The 24387-nt window shown below is 48.2% G+C and overlaps 1 protein-coding gene across 4 annotated transcripts in view; it reads right to left on the reverse strand.

The window, feature by feature from the left end:
- Positions 1–210: 210 nt before the first annotated feature.
- The window catches only part of CEP95 (centrosomal protein 95), an 85047-nt gene continuing 60870 nt past the window's right edge, over positions 211–24387 (reverse strand). For all 4 annotated transcript variants that reach the window (XM_085857397.1, XM_085857396.1, XM_085857395.1 and 1 more), the window contains exons 17-18: positions 885–956; positions 211–732 (exon numbers count right to left, since the gene is read on the reverse strand). In XM_085857397.1, the coding sequence (XP_085713523.1) occupies positions 556–732; positions 885–956 (249 nt within the window). In that variant the 3' untranslated portion in view covers positions 211–555. The remainder of the gene's footprint in view (positions 733–884; positions 957–24387) is intronic.

A 24387-nucleotide genomic window follows, 5' to 3' on the forward strand; every position in this document is an offset into this window, starting at 1 on the left:
AACCCTCTCTCCAAGGCCAAAATCCACTCTCAACTCATGATCTTTTAACGGCTGGGCCCCATATTATAACCCACTTTTTCTCCTCCCTCTATGGTGTATCGGTGTTCTTCACCTGCTTCTCCTTCAGCCCACTGGAAATCCTTCACCCATCATATGCTCAACTCATCCATAAGCCTTGATAGCTGTATTTAATGTAAGAAAAAAAAACCATTTCCTTGATACCAGTACTTTTCTTTTTAATCGTTTAAAAGTAGACCCACAGTTCTTCATGTGTAAAATATGTACCAAGTTGCAAAGCCCTTTCCCGTTGAAATCTATTAATACACATCTTCCCCTTTTTAAGGCATGGCATCGATTTTTCAGGTACAAATCTTTTCTCCCTATCAAGTGCCTTTTTATTTTGACTGTTGAAAAGAAAAAAAAAATTAAATGCAAAGAATATCTACAGCATGTCAAAATGGAGCCTCTGACTTAAAATGAATCAAAATATACACAAAACAAGAACCACTTGGCACTTTCAACAAAATGACATGAGACCACATTTCAAAGTGAGCATTAGAGAAGGTGCGTCTTCCTGTACTGAAAGGATGCCATCTTGAGCTCATCGCGAAACCGCTCGGACTCCAGCTCGCGATAAAAACCCGCATCGTCATCACGGAGGATTTCTTCCTGTAACTGCTGAACCTCTTCCTCCAGCTTACTCCGGATTTCTCGTTTGTGCTTTACCACTGCCTGTTTGGATAAGCCGAGAACAACGTGATGCTATTGGTTGAGCTGCACAAGGAAGAATCAGCAGAGCATCGGTTTACCCACTTCCAGCAACAACACAAACTGCCTGCTTAATATTTCCACCTTCTGATAGTAATTTTCAAGTGTCCACTTACAACTGCCTGTGCTTTGGCCTGGATTTCCAATTCATTTCGTTCGCTTGCCACAGATTCTGCCAGCATAGTGAACTGCACCCACAGAAGAAAATAGTCGTGATCCAACCACGTTCCAATAAATTGCCATGCCGCTGACAGGCGATGAACACCATGCAACATCCCATTTTAACAAACGAGGTATAACAAGAACAGCATTTCCTACATATGACACCCATATGCATGCAACGTACAAGGAGTGAAAAATTTGAACATTTGTCTTCAATCCATATAATGTGCCTTTTATTCCAGTTAAAATCTAAAATAAAGTAAAAAAAACCCCAAACACGAAGCTATTCCATGACCTGCCAAATAACCTCGTTTATAATCGAACAAATTGCCATCGCAATTGCTCTGTGGATGTGCGGTGTTAAGAACAGATTTGAGCTCTGTCATCCTTAAACTACAGGGTGACATTTAATTCATGAGCACTTTTTAATCATAAACAACTCTATAATGAATATCTGATTTTGTTTTTTGCAGATGTGAAGGATTAAACTTTGGAAGACTGAACCCAATCATCAAAACCAAAAATGGACAAATGGAGTGTGGAACGTGGAGCCACCATTGTGGACTTTTATTTTTGCCAATCACTGCTCTATTACAATTGCTCAAAAACCGTTTTGGGAAAAGTTTGGTTTGCGACCATGTCCCACATGGAATTCAATATGTTGAGCTATGTTAAAGAGCAGGTTTTGGGTCGCTGATGACCGCGTGATTCGAAGGTTGTAAGCACATTAATAATAATTAATCATTGGGTATTTATTTTCTTACATTTGAAACTCAAAATATGCTAAAATTAACTTTTAAGTCAAAACTTGTCAGCGATCGAAAAACAGTCCGGAAGTTACCGAAGATGCTATGACATCACGTTCTCCGAAAACTTCGTGAACATTCGGAAACGGCGTGTGAACAATGGCGAGATGCGAATCAGAGAGTGATTTCATTGGCAATGAAATTGAGTGTTTTCATTCCGATATTGCTGAGGAAGAGTTGGAGGATGATGGGAATTTATACTATGGAGTTTCTGGCCCTGAGCCATATAAATTTGAGCCACTTGCAAGTGCCAGAAAACGGCCTATTTCGTGTACAAGTGGCAGGACTGACTGTCCGGCAGTTCACACTAACAGACTCCACCAGACAGATTGGTTTGGAGATTTTCATTTTCTTGTTCAATGCATAAAATATTGTAAAGTTTGATTCATCTGTGACTTGATATAATTTTTTTTAACTCTCGAGTAGCCTGGTGCTGGCTCAGTGGTTAGGATGGTGGCTTGGGATCTGAGGGTCCTGAGTTCAATCCCTGTCGGCTGCTGAATTAATACACCAGGGGGTTGACTCAGCCTGCCATCCTTCCGAGGTCGGCGAAATAAGTACCAGTGTGTGTACTGGTAGAGGGGCACTGCATCAGCAACACAGTTGCGCTTCCAGAAATGATAGCTACCCTGGCAGTGAAGCTGCCATACGACCACCAACCCTCCAATCACTCAAGAGTCCGAAATATAATGGACCCAAATATATTCTTCACAGTAGCCTTGGTGTTGAAGTCTTTCTGACAGCTGAGCTTGACCCCAATGAAAGTGAACAGTAAGAACAAACCCCAACTTTCAAGAGGCTGTTGTGGCATATCTATCTATAATTCCAGCAGTGTGTGTGATCGCTGTTTCTTGACAACCACTGGTCTGATCTAATTGAAACTTGCCAGGTATATTGCTGGGGCCCTGTGGATGTGCCTTGTCAAGGTTTGATATTAATCAGACAAATGCTTCCCAAGTTATGGCCATTTATTTACCAACCAATGACAGGACACGTTGCTGCGTCGGCGTGGCAGATGGGGAAGAGATTCTCAGCCACGTTTCCCACCGATGGGGAAGAGATTCTCAGCCACGATCCCCATTATGGGTCACAATGTATGGACTTCCGGATAGTGTATTCTAATAATTTCTCATGCACATTTATAAACACAATGCCCCAATCCAGTCATCGTTTATGAGAGCAAAAGAACAGACTGTGGTTATTTGAAAGTTTTTTTTTAACACACGTTTTTCTTTTCTCTTCTCTGTTTTTCCTTGCAATGACATTGCGAAAAGGCAAAATACATTGGCGCTAATTGAATGATTGGCCATTAAAACTATATTGCGAATAATCATAGGTGACAGTGTGAGAAGATGAAGCAGGAGCCAGCTGAGGAGGAGAAGGCTGAATGGTGGGCACAGCGATACGCTTCAGTCTCACTGCGTTGCCTTTCGGAATCCTCGGCTGTGAAATGGTCACCACAAATGACAAGTTTATCCAAAGGGTCCTCTTTACCCATTTTCTTTGGGGGAAAATTTGCCCGTTTTATTTGTACAAATCTTATCCACTGCCAGAGAATGTTTGATTCCTTCGGGAATCAGTGGGAGCGATTACCCGTTTTCCAGCCATTTTCGCAAAACATGTCGACACACGTACGAGGCATGATGTACAAATATCCAAATAACTTTGTTCTACAATAATTCAAAATAAAAAAGGTTAATATTGACAGTTGCAAGCTCAAAAAAAAAGCGAAAGAACGGCCCGCTGAACTTGATACTTCTTCAATGAGCGAGTGAGCTTCCGCTTTGTTTTGGAGAACGTGACGTCACCATCCATATATGGGCACACGGCTGTTTTTTTTTCAACAGCCTCGAGAAATAACAACTTCGGAGTTAAATTTCATTAATTTCCCCAAAAGTTAGGCAACCACAATAGATTATCAAACTATTTAATGCACATATCATATTGATAAACTTTCAGAACATGTATGGTGACCCGCAACCTGCTCTTTAAAGCACACAGGACAACTGACAGTGCAACAGTGATGCAAAAAGGTCAGGGTGAAGGAATTCAGTCAGAACTGAAGAAACAATTGAAAGAGTGAGAGAAGTAGTCCTACAGAGCCCAAAGAAGTCGGCATAAAGGAAGTCTCAAGAGCTCGGCATTAACAGGGACACGATACGTACAATTGTGAAGGATCTTCGGCTATATCCCGACAAAATACAAGTATCACAGCTTTTGAAACCAACTGGTAATGTGTAACACCATAAGATTTTTGCTCGTTAACCCAAATCTCAGCGAGAACCTCAACGTCTGATGAAGCACATTTTCATTTAATCGGGGTAAAGTACATCAACATACAAAACTGTCGAATATGGAATAACACAAATTCTCCTGAAATCCAGGGGAAAAAACCCTTTACACAGCCAGAGCGTGACAGTGTGGTGCGCCATCTCAAAATATTGGATAATAGGCCCTTATTTCTTTGAGAATGAGCCGGGGTAAACTGTGACAATGAATGGTAATCGGGTCCATGAAATACCGAGAATTTTTCATTCCTGAATTGCATCGCTGTAACCCAGACTTCAGCGACATTTCTTTTCAAGAAGATGGTGTAACTTGCCACACAAGCTAGGCAAGTGTTGCAAGAGACATTTCCAAATCATGTTTCAAGATTGAGGGACATTCCATGGCCGTTTGGGTCAACTCGTGGAAGATCACGTGATCTTACAACTCCAAATTGATTTTTTTTTTAATGGGGATACTTCCAGTCCATGGTCTATGAGAATCGACTAAAAACATTACCTGAATTGAGACACCATCCGTGATGAAATAAGTTGCATTTCTTCTGAAACACTTCAGCATGTAATGGAAAACTTATTTTTCTGCTGCCATGAATGCGTATGCTTCAACGGAAGCTATCTGACAGTCATTTTCAAAAAAATGAAGCGTGAATGCCATCAATATTTCCATACTATGGTATTGTTACGGCTGTGGAAATTCGCAATACATCATAAAGGACCTCATATCAGTTATGACGCTAAGTTTATGTGCAGATAGGTCCCCACCGTTGTTTAAAGGGAATTTCTTCGTGTTTCACCGGGCTGCGACTCTGAGATAGGGTTTTTCTTGATCTGTCGTTATTTTGAGCCACCATTGCAACAAACCTCCACGCCAACAACGACGCCAAAACGCCAACCACGCTCACACCACCCCCACCATCTTCGCCACGACGCCCGATTACGAACGCCATCCTCCACGGACCACGTTACGACGGTTTCCGCGTGGGAAACAGTCGAGAACGCAAGGAGGGAAACAACAAGGAAGTGCCTCGATGAATGCACGGATTTTTCTTCCGCCTGAATCCCCCGCGCTTGGTGTGAAGGAAAGGGGTGGGGCAGCTCGCTCCCGGTTGGTGGATGCACAGCGTGAGGCGGTCGGGAGTGAGGAACATCCCTTTTCGGGAAGCTTCTCGAAGGGAGGTGGAGCCAGAAGTGGGGTGGGGCGAAGGGCGGAGCCTCGCGTTATAAAGGGCGGACGCGCACGAGGCTCGCTGGCTCTCGTTCTTGGTCTCGTGGCGCTGGTCACCCCTTGGGGCTTCGCTCTGCCTCTCTTCTTGGTTCATGCTCTCGCCCTGTGATCCATTACGCTTCTTCTTGGTTCATGCTCCAGGCTCGCCTCTTCTCTCTTCTCTTTTGGTTCCTGCGCTCGTGGTCCTGTGAGCGGCCAGTTGGTGGAAACACGGTCGGAAGGCGCAGCAGAGCCGGCTGTGTGGTGGACCTGCGCATCCGGACGAGGGGTGCCGGAGAGGGTTCGCCGGCCGAGTGGGAGGCCCGGAACTAGGCGCGACCATGCTGACGGTCGTGGGAGAGGGTCTTGATGACCACTAAACAGGGGGCAGGTAACCTGCACGGTCTCGTGGGCCTTTTCGGTCATCCACGGCCCACGACCATAAAGGTGTACGGACCCCGTCTACCCCCTTGCCTGTGAGGGGGGTTTTTCTTTTGTTTTGGTATGCATGTTTTGGTATGCGAGGCTGTGGCACCGTGTCCCAAGTTAAAACCTGTGTAAGTGACTGTGCTTGTAAATAATAATTATAGTCGGTCATATTGCTTTTGCATTCTATTTGTTGCTTGTATATTGCATGACTGCCCTTGCTTGTGTTGTGCTGTATAGTGAATAAATGTCCTTGTGTGCAATGTACCCCGTTCGTCATGTCCTATTTCCCTTTTGAAAAGCTATCTTGCATCGTTGAATGAGTAGTGGGTTTTGAACGCCCGGTAAAGAGAATCGGATCCGTCGAGGTCGGTGATAACACCGCTCGGTTATCACTGTAGTACGGAACGGACCACATAAGCGGTTCGTGTCCCAGGCCGACCTGCGGCACGGTGCAGCCCCTCGGTAGGTTATCCGCACGGGTACTTAGGTATATCGACATTCGGCGATTCACCCTATTTCGCGCGGGTCGAATGCGGACTGGGCTGTGGTGAGGTTAAACCCCCACCCATGACTGGTTCCTGGCGGTAGTTCCAGGAGGGTCACGACTGAATGTCCGTCCGGTGGGCGACGCGGTTGCGATTGGAGTTACGCGGCCGATCGCACGCCGGCAGGCGCGAATTCGCAACATTATGTTATTTTAAATATCTAATATCCCTAGGTTATACTGTTTAAATAAACCAATTTACCAACAAAAAAATGTGTTCATGAATCAACTGTCACCCTGGCTATGCAACTTTCAATTTTCTCCCCAAGGTTATCACCCAGTGTGGGAAAAAAAACCCCAAAACATCTTCTGTAAGTCACAAATATCCCCACATTCTTGGGGGATTGGCCGTGCGAGGTTTGGCCCAAGTCTTTCATGAACCAGCTGGCTTGGCCTGATGCTTGACAAAGTAGTCAGCGGGAATTTGGCCACGGTGCCAGCGATTAGCTCACCAATGGTGGAGAAAAAGATTGAAGGCTTAAATACACGAGAAGCACCCACTCTCGATGGGAGCAGCGAGGGAGGAGATCTTCAAGTTTGAGGTGGCCATCCCAACTTCGTAGAACATTTTAGTTTTGCACACCACACTTGGTGAAAATGTCTGCTCCGAGTCTGTGGGGTTGGCAGTTTGAACCCAACCCTGTCCGAATCATACCAAAGACGTTTGTTCATGCTCCATATTTTTATGCTGAGCACAAAGAAAGGAAGCAGCACATACCACTGAACAGCCATAGGATAATAATTGTGCAGGCGTTGATGAGTCAAATGGCCTCCGGCTGCATTAAAGTTCTCTCCCAGGGAACTTGTATTTATTACCATGACATTCAGGAGTTACATATGTCTGGTGTTGGTTTAATGGTTGAAGTGGTGGGCTTGGGATCCTAGGGTCCCGAGTTCAAATTCTGCTTGGCTGTTGAATTAATACCACGCGGGGTTGACTGGATTTACCACGTGTCATCTTTCCACGTGACACCACGGGAATTAATACCATGTGTCATCTTTCTGAGGTTGGCAAAATGAGTACCAGCTTGCTTGGATGATTGAGCCATTTAAGCATCCTGTATGGGAGTGGTGACCCGTCCAGGACTGTGCCCAATAGCCCAGGAGACAGCTTCGGCAGCACCGATGCTCTGTACAGAGTATGGTCCCATTGGATTGGATCCAGGAGTTATGATTTCCTTTTGTGCAATTACAACCAGTTTTCAAGTGGTTCTGTCCATTGGTGTAGAAGGAGTGCATCACCACATGTAACAAATTCTCCATTTTCACATAGAAGTAAAAATCTAACTTTGAAGCAGTAACCTCAACTTAGAATACCATTCCCATGCACAGAGTACAATCACCACTTATAGCCCATGAAGCCAGATCAGATTTGACTTCCAAATTGAGGGACTAAAAGTCACTATGCTTTTCAGTTACCTTGATGTCTGTAGAGTATGGAATCGTGTGATGGACGCTTCTCATGCCCAGCTAAATGGTATTTTGGCGGCTATCTTTAAAAATGGCCACCACTTTTCAATGACCTTGATATATGTCAGTAAATTGGCCATATCTGCACAATGGCTTAATATAAACACATGATGTCACATTCATATGATTCAGTATAAAATTCTGCATCTTTTGGTGTGTATTTTATTCAGTAATGTTAATTACTTTTTTATTTATGAACACAAATGTTGTGAAAAAGTGGCGTTTTGTAACATTTTTTTCCATATTTGTTCACCTAAGTCCTAAAATCACCATAAATATCAAAGTTTACTTATTTCATGGTATTTATGCATGACTTGGTTATTTGGCATTAATATTAGTGATATAGAGTCCTACTCATAGCACTCTTTCAAATCATATAGCAAGGAATTGAAACATATACACGACAGTCAAATCTCACACGAGTTGTCTTTTTTTTGTCCAGTATCATCACTGTAACATTGTAATCTCAGTTCAGGGGACCTATATAATTCATTAACTATTCAGTAGGGTTTTTCTAATATTTTGACTTACTTTCAATGAAATAAATTGTTTTGATCAATTATTTTTTCATATTATTTTGCATTTTTAATACTTTTCTTAAGTTTTATAAGGTCAATTTTATTTTCAATATGTTAACCCATGGATTAGGCTGCTTTCATATTTAATTCATAGATAAATGTATTAAAGTAATCAAAATGAAATTATATTTGATCTGGTCCCTTCATCACTGTAACCTTTGAGATAGTCCCTCAGTGAAGCTGTGCTAAAAATAGAAATGATGACAGCATGTAACCAACTAACAGAATTTCGGTCACAGAAGTGATGCAGCCAAATGGGGTGTGCGAGATGTTTCAAGATGAGCTAACAACTGAAATGTAAGTATTACACAGTACAACCCATTTAGTACACTATTGTTGGGAGCCAAAAGTGCAAACCATGAGTTAAGTAAATAAAACCGTGTACTAAATTTGCAGAAATACATGTATATACAGGCCACATGATTTGTGCTATTTCAAATGATTGTGGTATTTATGATATTACCAGACATAAACAACAAAATATATTTCATTATCATTGTTAAAACTGCCGTTTCATCCAAATATTGTCATACGTGTCCTGTTTTTTAAATATTTGGGATCCAAGCGAAAACCCCTACAAGGCCCTCAAAAATAACAGTGTTGTGGTTACCAAATTCGCAAACCACCATTCAGGTCCCTTAGGTGAGATATCTCGGTAAGTATATGTGTAGTTAGGCCCAAAACCCGTTGTCTAGAGGGAATAAATGTCATTCATGCGTGCTGCGACTCTTCAGGATAGCCGTTTTTCTTTTACTATCTTTATTTTGGACCAACCGCCATTGTTACCACCACCAACCACAACATCAACCACCCACCGCGGCGCCGCTTCACGTCACACCTCGCAACCGTCGCATCGCCACCGTTCTTGCGCCGCTTGTGGGTACCGGTGTTGGACTCGTGCAGGGCGCGCGCCGAACAGCGTGTACAAAACCACGGATTTTCCACTCCAAAAACGGATCAAAAACGACACACGCCCACTTTTGTTCCGTCCAATCGGTGAGCGAGGGGCGATTTGGCCCCGCCTCCAGGGCGTTGGAGGGCGGTCGCTATATGCAAATTCATGGATCAAAATGCATTCACGGCCACTTTTTCTCGGGCCAATGGGGAGCGAGGTGAAAGGTCGAAGGCAGGGGGTCAAAGGCGAAGCCACGGGGCTGATATAAGCGGCTGCGTTCGTCAGAAAAGGGTTGTTGGTCGTCGTCGTCGTCGTCGTGTGCGTTGGAGTCGGAGCGAAGAGGACGGAGCTGTGGAGAGGCGGCGAAGGCAGACGAGGGGGTGCTCGCGTCGTGCCGGGAGCTGCACACCAGGGAGGCCGACGGCGCGACCTGGTCGAGGTGGAGACGCTCGTCGCGGGACTCGAGACAGAGTAAAAATCCTCCTTTCCCCGAGCATCAGCAACCCCCTCCTGTTTCCCCCCGCGCTGAGATAGTGCGACCAAGGGGGCCCCTTTTCCCACCCCCTACCAGACACTGTCCGCGAGGCCCGCGGAGTTGAGGCACCATCGCCGCTCCGCGTCTCATCACCAGATGGGTAGGCCCGACCCGGTCTCGGCCTCAGGCCCGCCTCATCCTTGAGGGTGTTCTTTTCCTTGGTTTTGGGTGTGTGTTGTCGGCGCCGTCTGTGAAGTAAAATTGTATAAGTGTTGCCGTGTGCTCGCGTAGTCGGTATTAGATCTGCAGTCGCATTTGCTTTTTGTGTAAAATTGCATTGTGTTTCTTTTCCTTTTCTATGTGCTTTTGGTGGAATTGAATATGTGTGCTTTCCGTTCATCGCGAATAAATGTGCTTTGTGTTGAACTGTTTCCCGCTTCGCTTCGTCATTTCTTTCATTGAATCCTCATCTTGCTTCACGTAAAGGGTTGGTAGTGGGCTGAATACGCCCGATAATTAATCGAACCGTCGAGGCCGACGATAACACCGCTCGGTTATCCCGATAGTACGGAACGGGTCGCTTAAGTGGCCCGTGTCCGAAGTCGACCTGCGGCGAGGTGCGATCGCCCGGTCTACCCTCCGTGTGGGTACTTAGGTAGGTCGAATTTGGCGAGCAACCCTATCCCACGCGGGGGCCGATTGGCTCGATCGCGGTGAGACCGAAAGGTCCACCCGTGACTGGTTCCCGGCGTTAGTCCGAGAGGGTCACGACTGGATTGTCCGTCCGGTGGGCGATGTGCCGCGATTCGAGTTACGTGGCCGTTCGCACGCCGGCGGGCGCGAATCCGTAACACTGGTGTCAGGTCGTGCGATACAAACCCATCGCCCTCCTCACGGCACTGGTAACGGAGAACGGGAAAACGGGCTCTCCTGTCTCCGGCTAAATTCACGGGAATCGGTCCAGGGGTGAGAGAAGCGACCCCCGATTCCCTCCAAATTACGAGCGAGCGAAATTAACCCTTCACGAGAAGCAAGATGGCGTCTCAAGGCGAGCGGGAGCCGGGGGTATTAGAAATGGATGTAGAATATGTAGAATCCATGGCTCAGGACGAGATCACCGTGCAAGAGAAACCCGTACCAGAAGGTTGGGAAAGGCATCGATGCCGTTCATCTGGTCGGTTTTTTTATTATAACTCCACCACTAAATGTAGTCAGTGGGAGTGGCCAGGGCAGGTGACAATGCGGCAGATTATGGAACTCGCGCAGAGCATAAATGACAAACTGGATTACTGGAATGCCGAAATAGACAAAATGAACGAAAAGATGGATACAAACACAAACGAAATAAAAGGCATGAACAAGCAAATGAACGGAATGGAAACAAACATAAGGGAAGAGACGGATATAATAGTTGAGACAAGGGAGGTAAAGGGTGAAGAGGTGACTGAGTGGGCAGAGACACGGGAGACAGAAAAAATAGAGGAAAGACTGCACGATGAAGACGGGGTAAGTGACGCACACACACACACGGAGGTAGTGGAGGACAATGGGGGTGAGCTGGTGGACTGGGTGGAGACCCAGTGCGAGCAGCTGGATGGCCTCCTCCAGGAACAAGGGGAGGGAGTATGCCCCCTTGAGGCGAGTCACGACCAGGTGAGTTCGGTCGTGCTTTGCGAGGTTGAGGGGACGAGTGCTGCGGACGGGTGCACGGAAAGCTTGGGGGGTATAGAGGCCCCGGAGACCCTTGTGGGGACACGAATCCCCAGTGTGGTTGTCCCTGTGTGTGTGGTGCAAGGTGTGAGTGCGTCCCCATGTGTGGAAGCAACCCCGTGTGTGAGTGGTGTGGTGGCGATGGTGCCAGGGTACGTGCTTCCCAGCACGCCGTGTGTGGGTGAGGCACCGTGTGTGAGTGAGGCCGTGTGTGTGGAAGAAGCCGTGTGTGTGGATGAAACGGCCAGTGTGGATGAGGAACCGCGGGTGAGTGCCCCCGCGTGTGTGGATGAGGAACGGAGTGTGAGTGAGGCACCGCGGGTGAGTGCCCCCGCGTGTGTGGGTGAGGCACTGTGTGTGAGTGAGGCCGTGTGTGTGGATGAAACGGCCAGTGTGGATGAGGCACCGCGGGTGAGTGCCCCTGCGTGTGTGAGTGAGGCACCACGGGTGAGTGCCCCCGCGTGTGTGGGTGAGGCACCGTGTGTGAGTGAGGCCGTGTGTGTGGATGAAACGGCCAGTGTGGATGAGGCACCGCGGGTGAGTGCCCCCGCGTGTGTGAGTGAGGAACCGCGGGTGAGTGCCCTCGCGTGTGTGGGTGAGGCACCGTGTGTGAGTGTCGCCGTGTGTGTGAGTGAGGCACCGCGGGTGAGTGCCCCCGCGCGAGTGAATGGAGCACCACGTGTGAGTGGTATGGTTTGTGCAAGGGAGACCATGTGTGTGAGAGAGCGGTATGTAAGGGAGATGTCGGTGGGCATGCGGGAGCACGCAGCCGCGTCTCCCAGGGTGAATGTAATGGTGTGGAGTGTGAGCGTCGTAACACGCAGGTGTGCGTGGGTGGAATGGAGGCGACGACGGCGACATGGGAGGAACGAAAGCCGAGTAGCGGCTGTAGTTGTTTCAGGGACCGTGCCGGGTTCACCCAGCAGTGAGCACGAGGTCCGTGCTGTGCAACGCACGAGACCACCACGTGCTCGCTTGCGAGAGTGAAGTCCCGGTCCGGAAACGCACGCGGTGGATTTGCCGATCCCGCGGACGGACAAAGTTTAGGCAGGATAATGGATTTGGACCGGACGGGTTCTCCACGCGATCGTGTGTGTTAAGCTCCAACGGGCAAAGCACATGTGTTCGCGTGGGGAACCCCTCGAGACGTGGGGCTTGTGTTTTTTTATGCGCACGGTGACGCCATGGCTGCACGTGGGGTTGGAATCCGGCAGGAGGGGTATCTCTGCCGGATGGTACCGTCCAAGGAGGGACGAGGAACACGTGCAGCTGCATGACGTCACGGGCAGGTGCGAGCGCGAGTTGCCGCGCTGGTGGTGCGCATGAAAGAAAAAAAAAAAAGGGCAAGCCTCACTTTCGGGTGCACAGGATTCCTGGGCAAGGGGTGGAAGACCCCCTTGACCTGGGCACAGGATGGAAACTAGTTAGGGGGAAGGGTTAGCTGAGCTAGACCGACTTCATGGGGCAGGGGTAAGTCCTCATGGAGTCCGTGGAATGGATTAGGTAGAGGGATTTAGTGAGCTTTAGGTTGGGAAAGTGATTTTTGGGACATATGAGGACATGGACAGACTTGTGAATGTGTAGAGGGGACGTAGTTTAGCTACGTAGTGTTAAAAGGAACGTGCTATAGTGTAAGGGACGACGTGGGAGCACGAGTTAGTTAGGGGATGTAGTTAGAAGGATGGCAGAGTTCAGCGGTGAGTGTGTTGAAGAGTTGTTGGTGAGTTATGAGGTGAAGACATGTTGAGTGAGTGAGGCCAGCGGGTCTGTGTGTGTGGAGTGAATGGGGAATGCATGGTGCGATGAGTGATTGGGGGGAGGAGTGATTCCCGCCCAAGGGACCCCGGGGTCAGTGTAGAGTGAGTTAGGGGGTTAGTTAAATTGAAAAATGGAGGTCGTTTTGTTGTTGGTGGGGAAGTAGGCTCGAAACCCGTTTGGAGGGGTGCAGGAGCCCTGTTGACGGGCTGGGAGCGTGGCTGCGAAAGGTGAGTATCGCTGAGTGGGTACCCCGGGCACCAGGCGAGTCGGCCGCGGTAGGCCATGGGCCCATGGGGGGCCGGGATAGAGTAGTGGGCACGGGTGCGTCTGCTTGGTGCGGAGGCCCGGGGCGCCATTAGCCGCGTGGGCAGTGTTGTGGGCAAGGGTGACCCTCGGAAAGGGGCCCGGGAAGCCAGCCTGCCACGTGTGCGTTTCAGGGGAGGTGCCATGGGGGGCACTCCCCGGTGTTAGGGAGCTGGTAGGCTCGGAGGCAGTGTAGTGCCCGGGGGTGCCATAGCGGGAGATTCGGCAGAGGGTCGTGCCTGCCAAAGGGAGCCACGTGTCCCAGCCATGAGACCGTGTGAGGGCACGGAGAGAAAATCGGGGGGCGAGGCCCGAAATTGTGAGGACACCAACACAAGCGACGGGAATCTGGGTTTATAGAACCAATAGTTTAAGCGAGAGGCGCTTGTTGAAAGCCCCGGGGTAGTTTAACAGTTAAATGGTTAGGGTAGATTAGGAGATGTACCCCTCCGCACCATCCATCCCCTCGCTGTCGTTGTGGGCCGCTGGACCCACTTTGGTTATAGATCGCCGAACTCTGGGGAGGCCATCCTGGGGCTTGAGTTTGGCCTCGACACAGGACGTTAGCTCTCCCTTGTTCCCCTCCGGGAAGGGAACGTAGGGGTTGGGAGTAGGCTAGGTGACAGGATAGGTTAGCCGAACAAGTACGATAAAGGGGGTTAGGGGACGATTTATAGTGGGGAAGTAAAAATAAAAACAACAAAAAAATAAGTTGGGGCTAAATTGGGGTTTGACAAATTAAGGGAGTGGGTATGTACAGTGACAGGCAAAGGCGATAGGTGGGAGGGAGACAGGTAGGTAGGTCTGAGCCAGCCTTCCAAGTGGCCAGCACCACCGCACTCCCTCCACCAACCTCCACGGAACGGCAAAGGCTGGCCAACTTCATCTGCAGCTGCTGTGCTGCAAGGCCTGTGCCGGCCAGTTCATCTGCCGGCTGTGTTTGCCTGCAGCGGCCTTCTTCTGCGGGCTGTGTTTGCCTGCTGCCTTTGCCATGCCATGCCCACTGCCCCTGTTCACCAGCCCCCGTTCAATTTTTGCTTTGCCCCCCCCCCCCTGTTCATTTCCATGTGCGCCAGGATCCGCAAGGCAACAGTTTGCAAGCTGCGAGAACTGCCCTGTTGGCAGCTACAACACGGGCCTGCAGTGGCGGCCCGTGCACCGTGTTTGTGTTCATCCATCCATTCGTTGTGTTCATTGCGTGTGCCACTTGAGCTGGCACGGAGACTGCGTTTGTGCAGCCCATGCACCGTTGTGGTTCACTGCGTTCAGTTTAAAAAGGGAAGGCCTTGGACTGCGTGTGAGCAGCCAGCCACGTTCCCTGTCACCTGCATTGTTTTGAGCCAGAGACTGCATGCGAGCAGCCTGGCTCCTTGCTAACTGCTTTTCTTTTGCAGAGTTCAGTGATCCTGGGCCATGGTTTAGTGTAAAATTTGTAAGTTAAGGTTAAGATGTACTGTACATATGAGTGCGCCCCCGGCATGTCTGTCTTTGCGCCGGCAATTTTATTTAAGTCGTCCGTGTGAGTGAGTTTGTTTAGGTAGTTACGCAGCCCTCAGGTTATTTATTTTGGGGACACGAATACCATGAATGTCGCACTCAGGGATCCGTAGGTAAAATGTACTAGGGGAAAACTACACATGATGGCACACGAAAATTTGACGACTCGGGACGAGTCTGTAAAAAGGGGAGGGGGTAGTGTTGTGGTTACCAAATTCGCAAACCACCATTCAGGTCCCTTAGGTGAGATATCTCGGTAAGTATATGTGTAGTTAGGCCCAAAACCCGTTGTCTAGAGGGAATAAATGTCATTCATGCGTGCTGCGACTCTTCAGGATAGCCGTTTTTCTTTTACTATCTTTATTTTGGACCAACCGCCATTGTTACCACCACCAACCACAACATCAACCACCCACCGCGGCGCCGCTTCACGTCACACCTCGCAACCGTCGCATCGCCACCGTTCTTGCGCCGCTTGTGGGTACCGGTGTTGGACTCGTGCAGGGCGCGCGCCGAACAGCGTGTACAAAACCACGGATTTTCCGCTCCAAAAACGGATCAAAAACGACACACGCCCACTTTTGTTCCGTCCAATCGGTGAGCGAGGGGCGATTTGGCCCCGCCTCCAGGGCGTTGGAGGGCGGTCGCTATATGCAAATTCATGGATCAAAATGCATTCACGGCCACTTTTTCTCGGGCCAATGGGGAGCGAGGTGAAAGGTCGAAGGCAGGGGGTCAAAGGCGAAGCCACGGGGCTGATATAAGCGGCTGCGTTCGTCAGAAAAGGGTTGTTGGTCGTCGTCGTCGTCGTGTGCGTTGGAGTCGGAGCGAAGAGGACGGAGCTGTGGAGAGGCGGCGAAGGCAGACGAGGGGGTGCTCGCGTCGTGCCGGGAGCTGCACACCAGGGAGGCCGACGGCGCGACCTGGTCGAGGTGGAGACGCTTGTCGCGGGACTCGAGACAGAGTAAAAATCCTCCTTTCCCCGAGCATCAGCAACCCCCTCCTGTTTCCCCCCGCGCTGAGATAGTGCGACCAAGGGGGCCCCTTTTCCCACCCCCTACCAGACACTGTCCGCGAGGCCCGCGGAGTTGAGGCACCATCGCCGCTCCGCGTCTCATCACCAGACGGGTAGGCCCGACCCGGTCTCGGCCACAGGCCCGCCTCATCCTTGAGGGTGTTCTTTTCCTTGGTTTTGGGTGTGTGTTGTCGGCGCTGTCTGTTAAGTAAAATTGTATAAGTGTTGCCGTGTGCTCGCGTAATCGGTATTAGATCTGCATTGTCGCATTTGCTTTTTGTGGAAAATTGCATTGTATTTCTTTTCCTTTTCTATGTGCTTTTGGTGGAATTGAATATGTGTGCTTTCCGTTCATCGCGAATAAATGTGCTTTGTGTGAACTGTTTCCCGCTTAATTCTTCGTCATTTCTTTCATTGAATCCTCATCTTGCTTCACGTAAAGGGTTGGTAGTGGGCTGAATACGCCCGATAATTAATCGAACCGTCGAGGCCGACGATAACACCGCTCGGTTATCCCGATAGTACGGAACGGGTCGCTTAAGTGGCCCGTGTCCGAAGTCGACCTGCGGCGAGGTGCGATCGCCCGGTCTACCCTCCGTGTGGGTACTTAGGTAGGTCGAATTTGGCGAGCAACCCTATCCCACGCGGGGGCCGATTGGCTCGATCGCGGTGAGACCGAAAGGTCCACCCGTGACTGGTTCCCGGCGTTAGTCCGAGAGGGTCACGACTGGATTGTCCGTCCGGTGGGCGACGTGCCGCGATTCGAGTTACGTGGCCGTTCACACGCCGGCGGGCGCGAATCCGTAACAATAGCATTGTTGATAAAACATATCATTGCAGCTTCTGGAACTGATTTATTTTTAATATTTCAGAAACCTGTTGCCACTTACCATATCAGCATGGCAGGAGATGAAGTTGAGCCGAAATGTTTGAAGACAGAGTACATGCATTATATGTGGGGGAAAATCTCCACTTTATTATTTATCATCCCCCAGAGATGAAGAATCATGGAAAACCTGCTTCATCTCCGAAACATAGCAGTCGTAATGGATCAAGCTCTATATGCCAAAGCAACAGAAGTGGCTTGGAAATATCCAGGTTGGGCCAAATGTCAGGACGGATCTCTCATGATCAACTGGATGACCACTTCAGCAGCACCTGAAATGGTCATAGACCTAATTTCATGCAGATGCACTCGAGCATGCCGACCATCAGAATGCACATACATATTGAATGGAATCAAGTGTACAGCAGCATGTAAGCTTATGGAATGTGCTAACATGGTTGATGAAGACAGTGATGACCACTACCAGGATGCAGCAAATATGTGTGATGGTGAAGATGATGATTAATAGCAATCTCATATACATGTACTTTCTATTCTGGCAATATGCTGTTTAGCATTCCTATAATAAACTAATTTCATGCAAGAAAATAACTGATAAAAATCAATTAGAATTAGTCTTACTTTCTATGAACGATGATACAGTCTATATCATGTTATTCAGATGTACAATATGTGGTGAAACATAATCAAAATATTAAACAGCTGATACTTTAAAAGTGGTAGCTTGTTCATTTTTTTTTATATAGACCTGTTTAGCAGGGGGAAATGTAAAGGTATCATCATTGACCCTGTGAACATATCCAAAAAGGTGTAAGAAATGTTTACCGATACAAGTTACATCTTATGTGAGCATCTTGAACAGAAATTACACTGATATTATTGGACAAACGTAATGACTAGCACTGCAATTGGCCGTTATATTTGATTCAATTCTTAGTTATATAAAGTGAAACAATGGTATAATTAGGACTCTATCACTAATATTAATGTTTAATAACCAAGTCATGCATAAACACCCTGAAATAAGTCAACTTTGATATATATGGTGATTATAGGTGAAAAAATGTGGAAAAAATGATAAAAACGTGACTTTTTCACAACATTTGTGTTCATAAATAAAAAAGTAATTAACATTACTGAAAAAAAGATGCAGAATTTTATACTGAATCATATGAATGTGACATCATGTGTTTATGTTAAGCCATTGTAGAGATATGGCCAATTTACTGACATATAAATTATCAAGGTCATGGAAAATTGGTGGCCATTTTTAAAGATGGCCACCAAAATATCATTTAGCTGGGCATGAGAAGCGTCCATCACACGATTCCATACTCTACAGACATCAAGGTAACTGAAGAGCATAGTGGCTTTTAGTCCCTCAATTTGGTAGTCAACACTTCATTTTTGATGTCTGGCTCATGGACTATTATCAACTTATTTCGTCCAGTGTTTTCAGAGTGCATAAAATACATGGTGGCCATAAAGTCTGGAAACATAGGTGAATATACATTATAAATGGTTTATTGACATTATAATACAAGATATGTTCAATGACATTACATGACATGTTCAATGTGTTGTCCCTCATGAGAAATGCACACTTCAATGCGCAGTGCAGAATTGCAATGAATGCGATGCATTAATGCAGCATATTCATCAATCCCTGCACATGCATCTGTGATGCATTGCCTCAGATGATTCTTGTGATTTTCACTGAATAAACCTGCGCCTTCAGCATGCCACAGAAGAAGTAATCAAGGGGGATGAGATATGGCAAGCGTGCAGCCCACTCCACAGGGCCATGTCGTCCAATTCAGTTAGGGAAATCATCATCCAACCATTCCCTCACCATTCTGGCGTAATGGGGTGGTGCGCCATCCTGTTGGAGCAACTCCGAGTGATCTCCTAACCCGTCAAGTGCAGACATTAATTGGTCAAGTAACATGGTCAAATACGTCTCGCCAGTTACGTTATCTTCAAAGAAAAACGGTCCCAAGACATGTGCGCGCCACAGGCCACACCACACCATCACCTTTGCCGTTCCTTGTTTGGTAGGGGAGATCCAGTGCAGATTGTCTTGCAACCAGTACCGCACGCTTTGCTTGTTCATCTCCTTGTTGACATAAAAATTAGCTTAGTCGCTGAACAGCACAGTCTTCGGTAAAGCGGGCGTTATTGTCCAGGTGATCCGAGAACCATGCGCATATTTCCATACGACAGTCAGGATCATCCTCGGATAACTTTTGCAGGACTTGATTCTTGTACGGGTGAAAGTTATTCGCCTTCAGAATCTTTTGGATGGTAGTGCGAGGCACCCTCAGTTCCTTGGATATCTGGCGAGTTGACTTCTTCGGGCTGGCTATTACCTTCACTGTGACAATTTCCTTCACCTCGTCAGATACGGATGATCGTACTCAGCATTATCACCTCAACATGTTCATCTTTCGTCAAGGAAATCTTCAAACAAGGATTCACCAATTAATTTTTGATTTTATAAGGTTTTCAAACAGACACGATAATACAGATGACTGTAAAAAGGCTGGGACTTGTAGTACATGTAGCGGCACGACACAATACAGGAGCTCAACGAGTCTTGACTGTAGACAAAGAAAGGATCAGGATGTAACAACAAAAGAAACAGCAGAGAGGGGAGAAACACCAGCAGCAGGGCTGAGAGACAATATAGAGGGAGAAAAATGAGGGGTAGGAGAGTGCGCATAAGATGGACAAGATTGATATGGAAACAACCACTCATGAAGGAAAAATTGGAGATTTGGAAATAGGTGGACTTTGTGGGGGGGGGTGGGTGGGGGTTAACAGGGGTAGAAAAGACCATGGTTTTGGATGGGTGTGATCTGAGATGGTGGTGAACACCTGTCTTGACCTTGAGGGAAGAATGAGACTGAACAGAATGTGGAAGTTGTTTCCACAGATGGGGAAAAAAGGCAAACAAATGAGTGAAAGTGAGCAGTAATTCTGGATTTTGGGAGTTTCACCAGAAGGGGGTCGCTGGTAGACCACATGCACCCGCATGAAACCTGGGGACAAAGCGTGGAAAGAGCAGAGGATACAAGAGCAGATCAGAACAGAGGCGGTGGAGGACAGAGACCACCGACCTGTCTGCAATGTGAAAGTCATTCATGTAAGTGGACAAGAATTCTGATGTGCCAATGCAGGACTTTGCACGACAGAGGATTCCCAGTCGGTGGCTGGCTTTGGAGGAAAACTTAAAAATTTGGTTTGCGCAACAAAAATCCTGGCTGATACGAAGACCCAGGAGTTTGAGTGATTTAACAATTTTTGAGAGGATTGTTATAGATGGAAGGATTCATCAGATTGTCCTTTCAGAGACAGGGTGAGTGTCGGATTTGTCAGGGTTGAAAGATGTATTCCAAGTGTGTTTACCAGCTTGTGATTCCATCAAGTTCTGATGAGAACAGAGGCTGCAGACTGCCTATCTGAAGGAAGAGAGATATCAGGGCAGAGAGTGGAGTCATTAGCAAAGAGATAAAGGATTTTCCAGAATCAGAGAGATAGTTGATGAAGACAAGGAATAGGACTGAGCCCAGAACACTCTTCGGGCATTCCAGCATTTGCAGGAACAGGAGATGAGGATTTTGTTGAGCCACACATTGGCTACGAACGTAGATGAGGGTCAGGTCAGGTATAGGAGCATGCGCTGGAGCAGCACGTCACTGCGTCCACTTTCTGCTGGTACTCTAGGAGCTTCCATCTGGCCATCCCCCAGGAACATGACTGGTCCACTCCAATCTCCGCTAATCAAGTCTGTCTCAGATCATGAGTCAGAGTCCAAGTCTCACATCCATAAAACAAGACCGGAAGCACCAAGGACTTAAAGGCTCGGACCTTCGTCCTCCTGCATAGGTACCAACAGCACCACACCTCATGATCCAGTGAATCCATGACTCTGCAGACCCAACCCAGACATCTATCGACCTCTGGTGCACAACATGCGGAGACACGAGTATCACTGCCAAAGTCAGTGAATATCTCTGTGACCTCAACGTCCTCACCACAAACAGGAACAGACAAGATAGCAACATCCAACATGTTATTGAAAGCCTGGATCTTAGTTTTTAATGAGAAGACCCACAATCCCAGGATATCCAGTCTTTGCAAAGATGACTGCGTCATCTGTGAAATAAAGGTCAGAGAACTTGACATTCCCAAACAATACACTGCAGCTTGATCTCTGACATCCTCCCCAGAATCCAATCCATACAAGCTCCAGTAACAACTGGAAATAAGTCGGAGATAGAACCACAACACCTCACAGCACTCTCAGTACCAGAGCAGAGTTCAGAAATCAGATTTATCAGTTTTGGTGGCACCCCACAAAGACCGAGAATCCTCCACAAAGCATCCCAATTCACTGAATCGAACGCTTTGTGGAGATCAACATTGGCAGCAAGCATCCCCTGCTGAAACTTTTGCCTGCATTCGGTAAGGACCCAAAGAGCAAGCATACAGTCAATCGTTGACCTATTTGGTGTAAAGCGAGACTGCTCTGGGTGCTGGTGCTCAAGCAGATGGTGGAGAACCCTATCCAGAATTATTCAAGCAAAGACCTTGTCCAGCACAGAGCAGCGTCACCCCTCAGCAGTTGTTGCAGTCCTGGCGATAACCCTTCCCTTTCCAGAGAGACAAAGCCCCTCTTCCAGTCAGTTTGGATGATGCCTGTGCTCCAAATGAAATAGAGCACAGAACTGCATGCAATTAAATGAGTACAGGATTTCCACCAGCCTTGAGAAGTTCAGCATGGATGCCATAGATCCCAAGAGCTTTACCCCCTTGACAGGGAGTGTTTATGGAAGCACAGGCTGCGGTGAACGAATTAAACTTGCTCAATACAGCCTGTGCTTCCATAAACAAAGGCAGTTCACTGTTGATTGGAGGGTCAGCTTTAGGGAAAGTAACTTCCCTGACATCCAACTCAACAGCTGGTGGATCAGCCTGGTACAACCACTCAAAGTACCAAGCCCAGTGGGACTTCACTTCAGACTCCTCTGTCAAGAGCTCACCACACTCCACTCGAACTGTAGTACACCAAGGAAAGGCATGGAGGAACGCAATGCATGGATTCCTCTGCGAGCAGGACGAGGATCACTTAAGCACAGGTGATGCTCTTCCCCTTCAGATTCCTCGCACATACGCTTCCTTGTCCACCCTCAGCGAATGTACAGTTTTACACCTCACCTCCTTGAACCTCCCTAGGTATCAAGTCAAGTCAGATTATATCTGTGACTTGCTGCAGGTAACATGTAAACCGGAACTAACCTGCTTCATGGTCTAGTTGTCGGCAATTAAACAGTCTCCCCCACCAAGTTTCTTGGTGAGGAGGGTGTATGATATGGACACCCAGCAGGATGAAGAACAAAACCTGTCAAAGGGTGGAGCAGCTCCTGGTGAGCCAACGGCCATCCATATCTAGTGCCCAACTGTGTCTACATACTCCTCCTGCAGTTGGGTTGCTATTTATTAGGAGGTTGGTGGCAGGATTGGCACTCCGGCCACCGTAAAACCCTTCATTCTGCAAAAAAAAAAAATTTTAAACCTGAAAACCCACTTCGTGAGAGTACCTCCTGTTCAGCTGCCCTTCACAGGGCTGCTCACCGGATGACAGGATTGGGGAAAAACCTTCAGGACCCCCAATCTTTGACAATAGGAGGGAAACTACGGGGTAAGCTTCCTGGGTCAGGATTGTGGTATTGTGTGTCGAGGTGGTACCGAGTTGTCGTCCACCAGACGGCGGTCTCCTTGAGTTAACCTGAGATGGTCCCTTCGGGTGGGTGCCTGGAATGTCCTATCCCTAAGAGAGGATGATCACCTGTCTGTCATCATCTGAGCTCAAGAGTTTGGACATCGATATTGCAGAACTCTCTGAGGTTCAGAGACCAGATAGTGGTGAGATCATGGTGGGGGTTACACCCCAAATTCTTGGGTCTGGTCTGGTTTTGGGTCCAGCGAATGGTCTGGTCGCTCTGATGGTGACCATGTCCAAGGAGTCCAATAAGCTGACTCCAATGATAATTGAGGCAACACCGGCAACGAGCGTATTATGAGACAACTTATGTCGTTGCAGCCGTTCACAGGATTCGGCACTCCTTGGGTGTCATTTTCCTGGTCTTTTGGAGATGCTCCAACTAAGGCGAGTGATACCACTGTGAAGGAAACGTTCTCTGCGGCGCTCTAGTATGTCGGTGATCAGTGACCCAGGCGAGATACTCTTCTCGTCTTGGGGGATTTCAATGCATCAAATGGAACTGATAGGGATGGTTATGAGATGTGTGTTGGTCCCCATGGATCTGGAACTGAACCAGAATAGCAGTAAGTTCCTTGACTTTGCAAGAAGTCATGGACTTAGGGTGGCCGGTTCATTGTTTCAGCACCCAGAGGCTCAATTGCTGGACTTGGTATTCCATCACTGGTGTTGTGGCAAAGGAAAATGACTGTGCTCATTGATGGTCACTGGAGGATGATCCAGAACTGCAGGGTCGAGCGGAGTGCTCAGTTCCTCAATACTGACCACAGGCTTGTTGAAGCAACTCTGAATTTGCAGCTTAAATCCAGGAGAATGGTACCATTCCAGCCCAGGCTGGATGTTGGAAAGCTCAAGGATGAGAGGGTAGCTGAGAAGTTTGCAAACAGGCTGAGTGGGGATTTGGGGGGTCTGAGTGTTTTGGGGATCCTGGAGAATTGTGGTGTGCTTTCAAGACCACCATCATTGATGTTGCCGGTAGATGTCTTGGAACTCACCGTGGGGTGAAGAAGAATTTTGCCTCAAGGGATACTGGACACCATTGACCAGAATCACAGGGCCAGGCTTAATGGCAGAGCTAAGCTGTTCAGTGAGCTGACGCGTAAAACTGTACGTCCACCAAGGGTGGACAAGGAGGCCTGTGTGTGAGGAATCTGTGAGGGGGGTCGAGCATCACCTGTGGTCAAGTGATTCTCGTCCTGCTTACAGGGAATTCGCGCATTGCGTTCCTCCAAGCCCATCCCTCAGTGTACTGCAATTAGAGCGAAGGATGGTGGGCTCTTGACAAAGGAGTCTGAAGTGAAGGCCCACTGGGCCGGTGACTGAGTGGCTGTACCAGGCTGATCCACCAGCTGTCAAGTTGGATATCAGGGGTGATACAATCCCTATTGCTGATGCTCCAATCAACCATGGTCCACCTTCGTTTGTGGAAACACAGGTTGCGGTGAACCGGTTGAAATGGGGTAAAGCTCCAGGGATCTGTGGAATGCTGAACTTTTCAAGGCTGGTGGAAATGCTGTACTCGTGTCATTGCATGCAATTCTGTGCTCTGCCTGGAACACAGGCATCGTCCTAACTGACGTTCCTCGTGGTTGCAGCTGGTTGATCAGCATCTCAAAGAGATGGGGATTGGCCAGGCATCTGCGTGGGGGACGGCCAGACGGAGGCCCCTGGAGTACCAGCGGAAAGTGGACGCAGCGACTTGCTGCTCCGGCACATGCTCCCTTATCTGACCTGACCTCCCTGAACATTTCAGTTCTGCCATTAAACCTGGCCCTGTGACTCTGGTCAATGGTATCCAGTGTCCCCTTGGGAGACAAAAAATCCTCTTCGCCCGAAGGTAGGTTCCAAGATACCCA

The sequence above is a fragment of the Eptatretus burgeri genome, chromosome 15 (assembly GCF_056783735.1).
Source record: "Eptatretus burgeri isolate ZD-2024b chromosome 15, Ebu_testis_v1, whole genome shotgun sequence".
Classification (NCBI taxonomy): domain Eukaryota; kingdom Metazoa; phylum Chordata; class Myxini; order Myxiniformes; family Myxinidae; genus Eptatretus; species Eptatretus burgeri.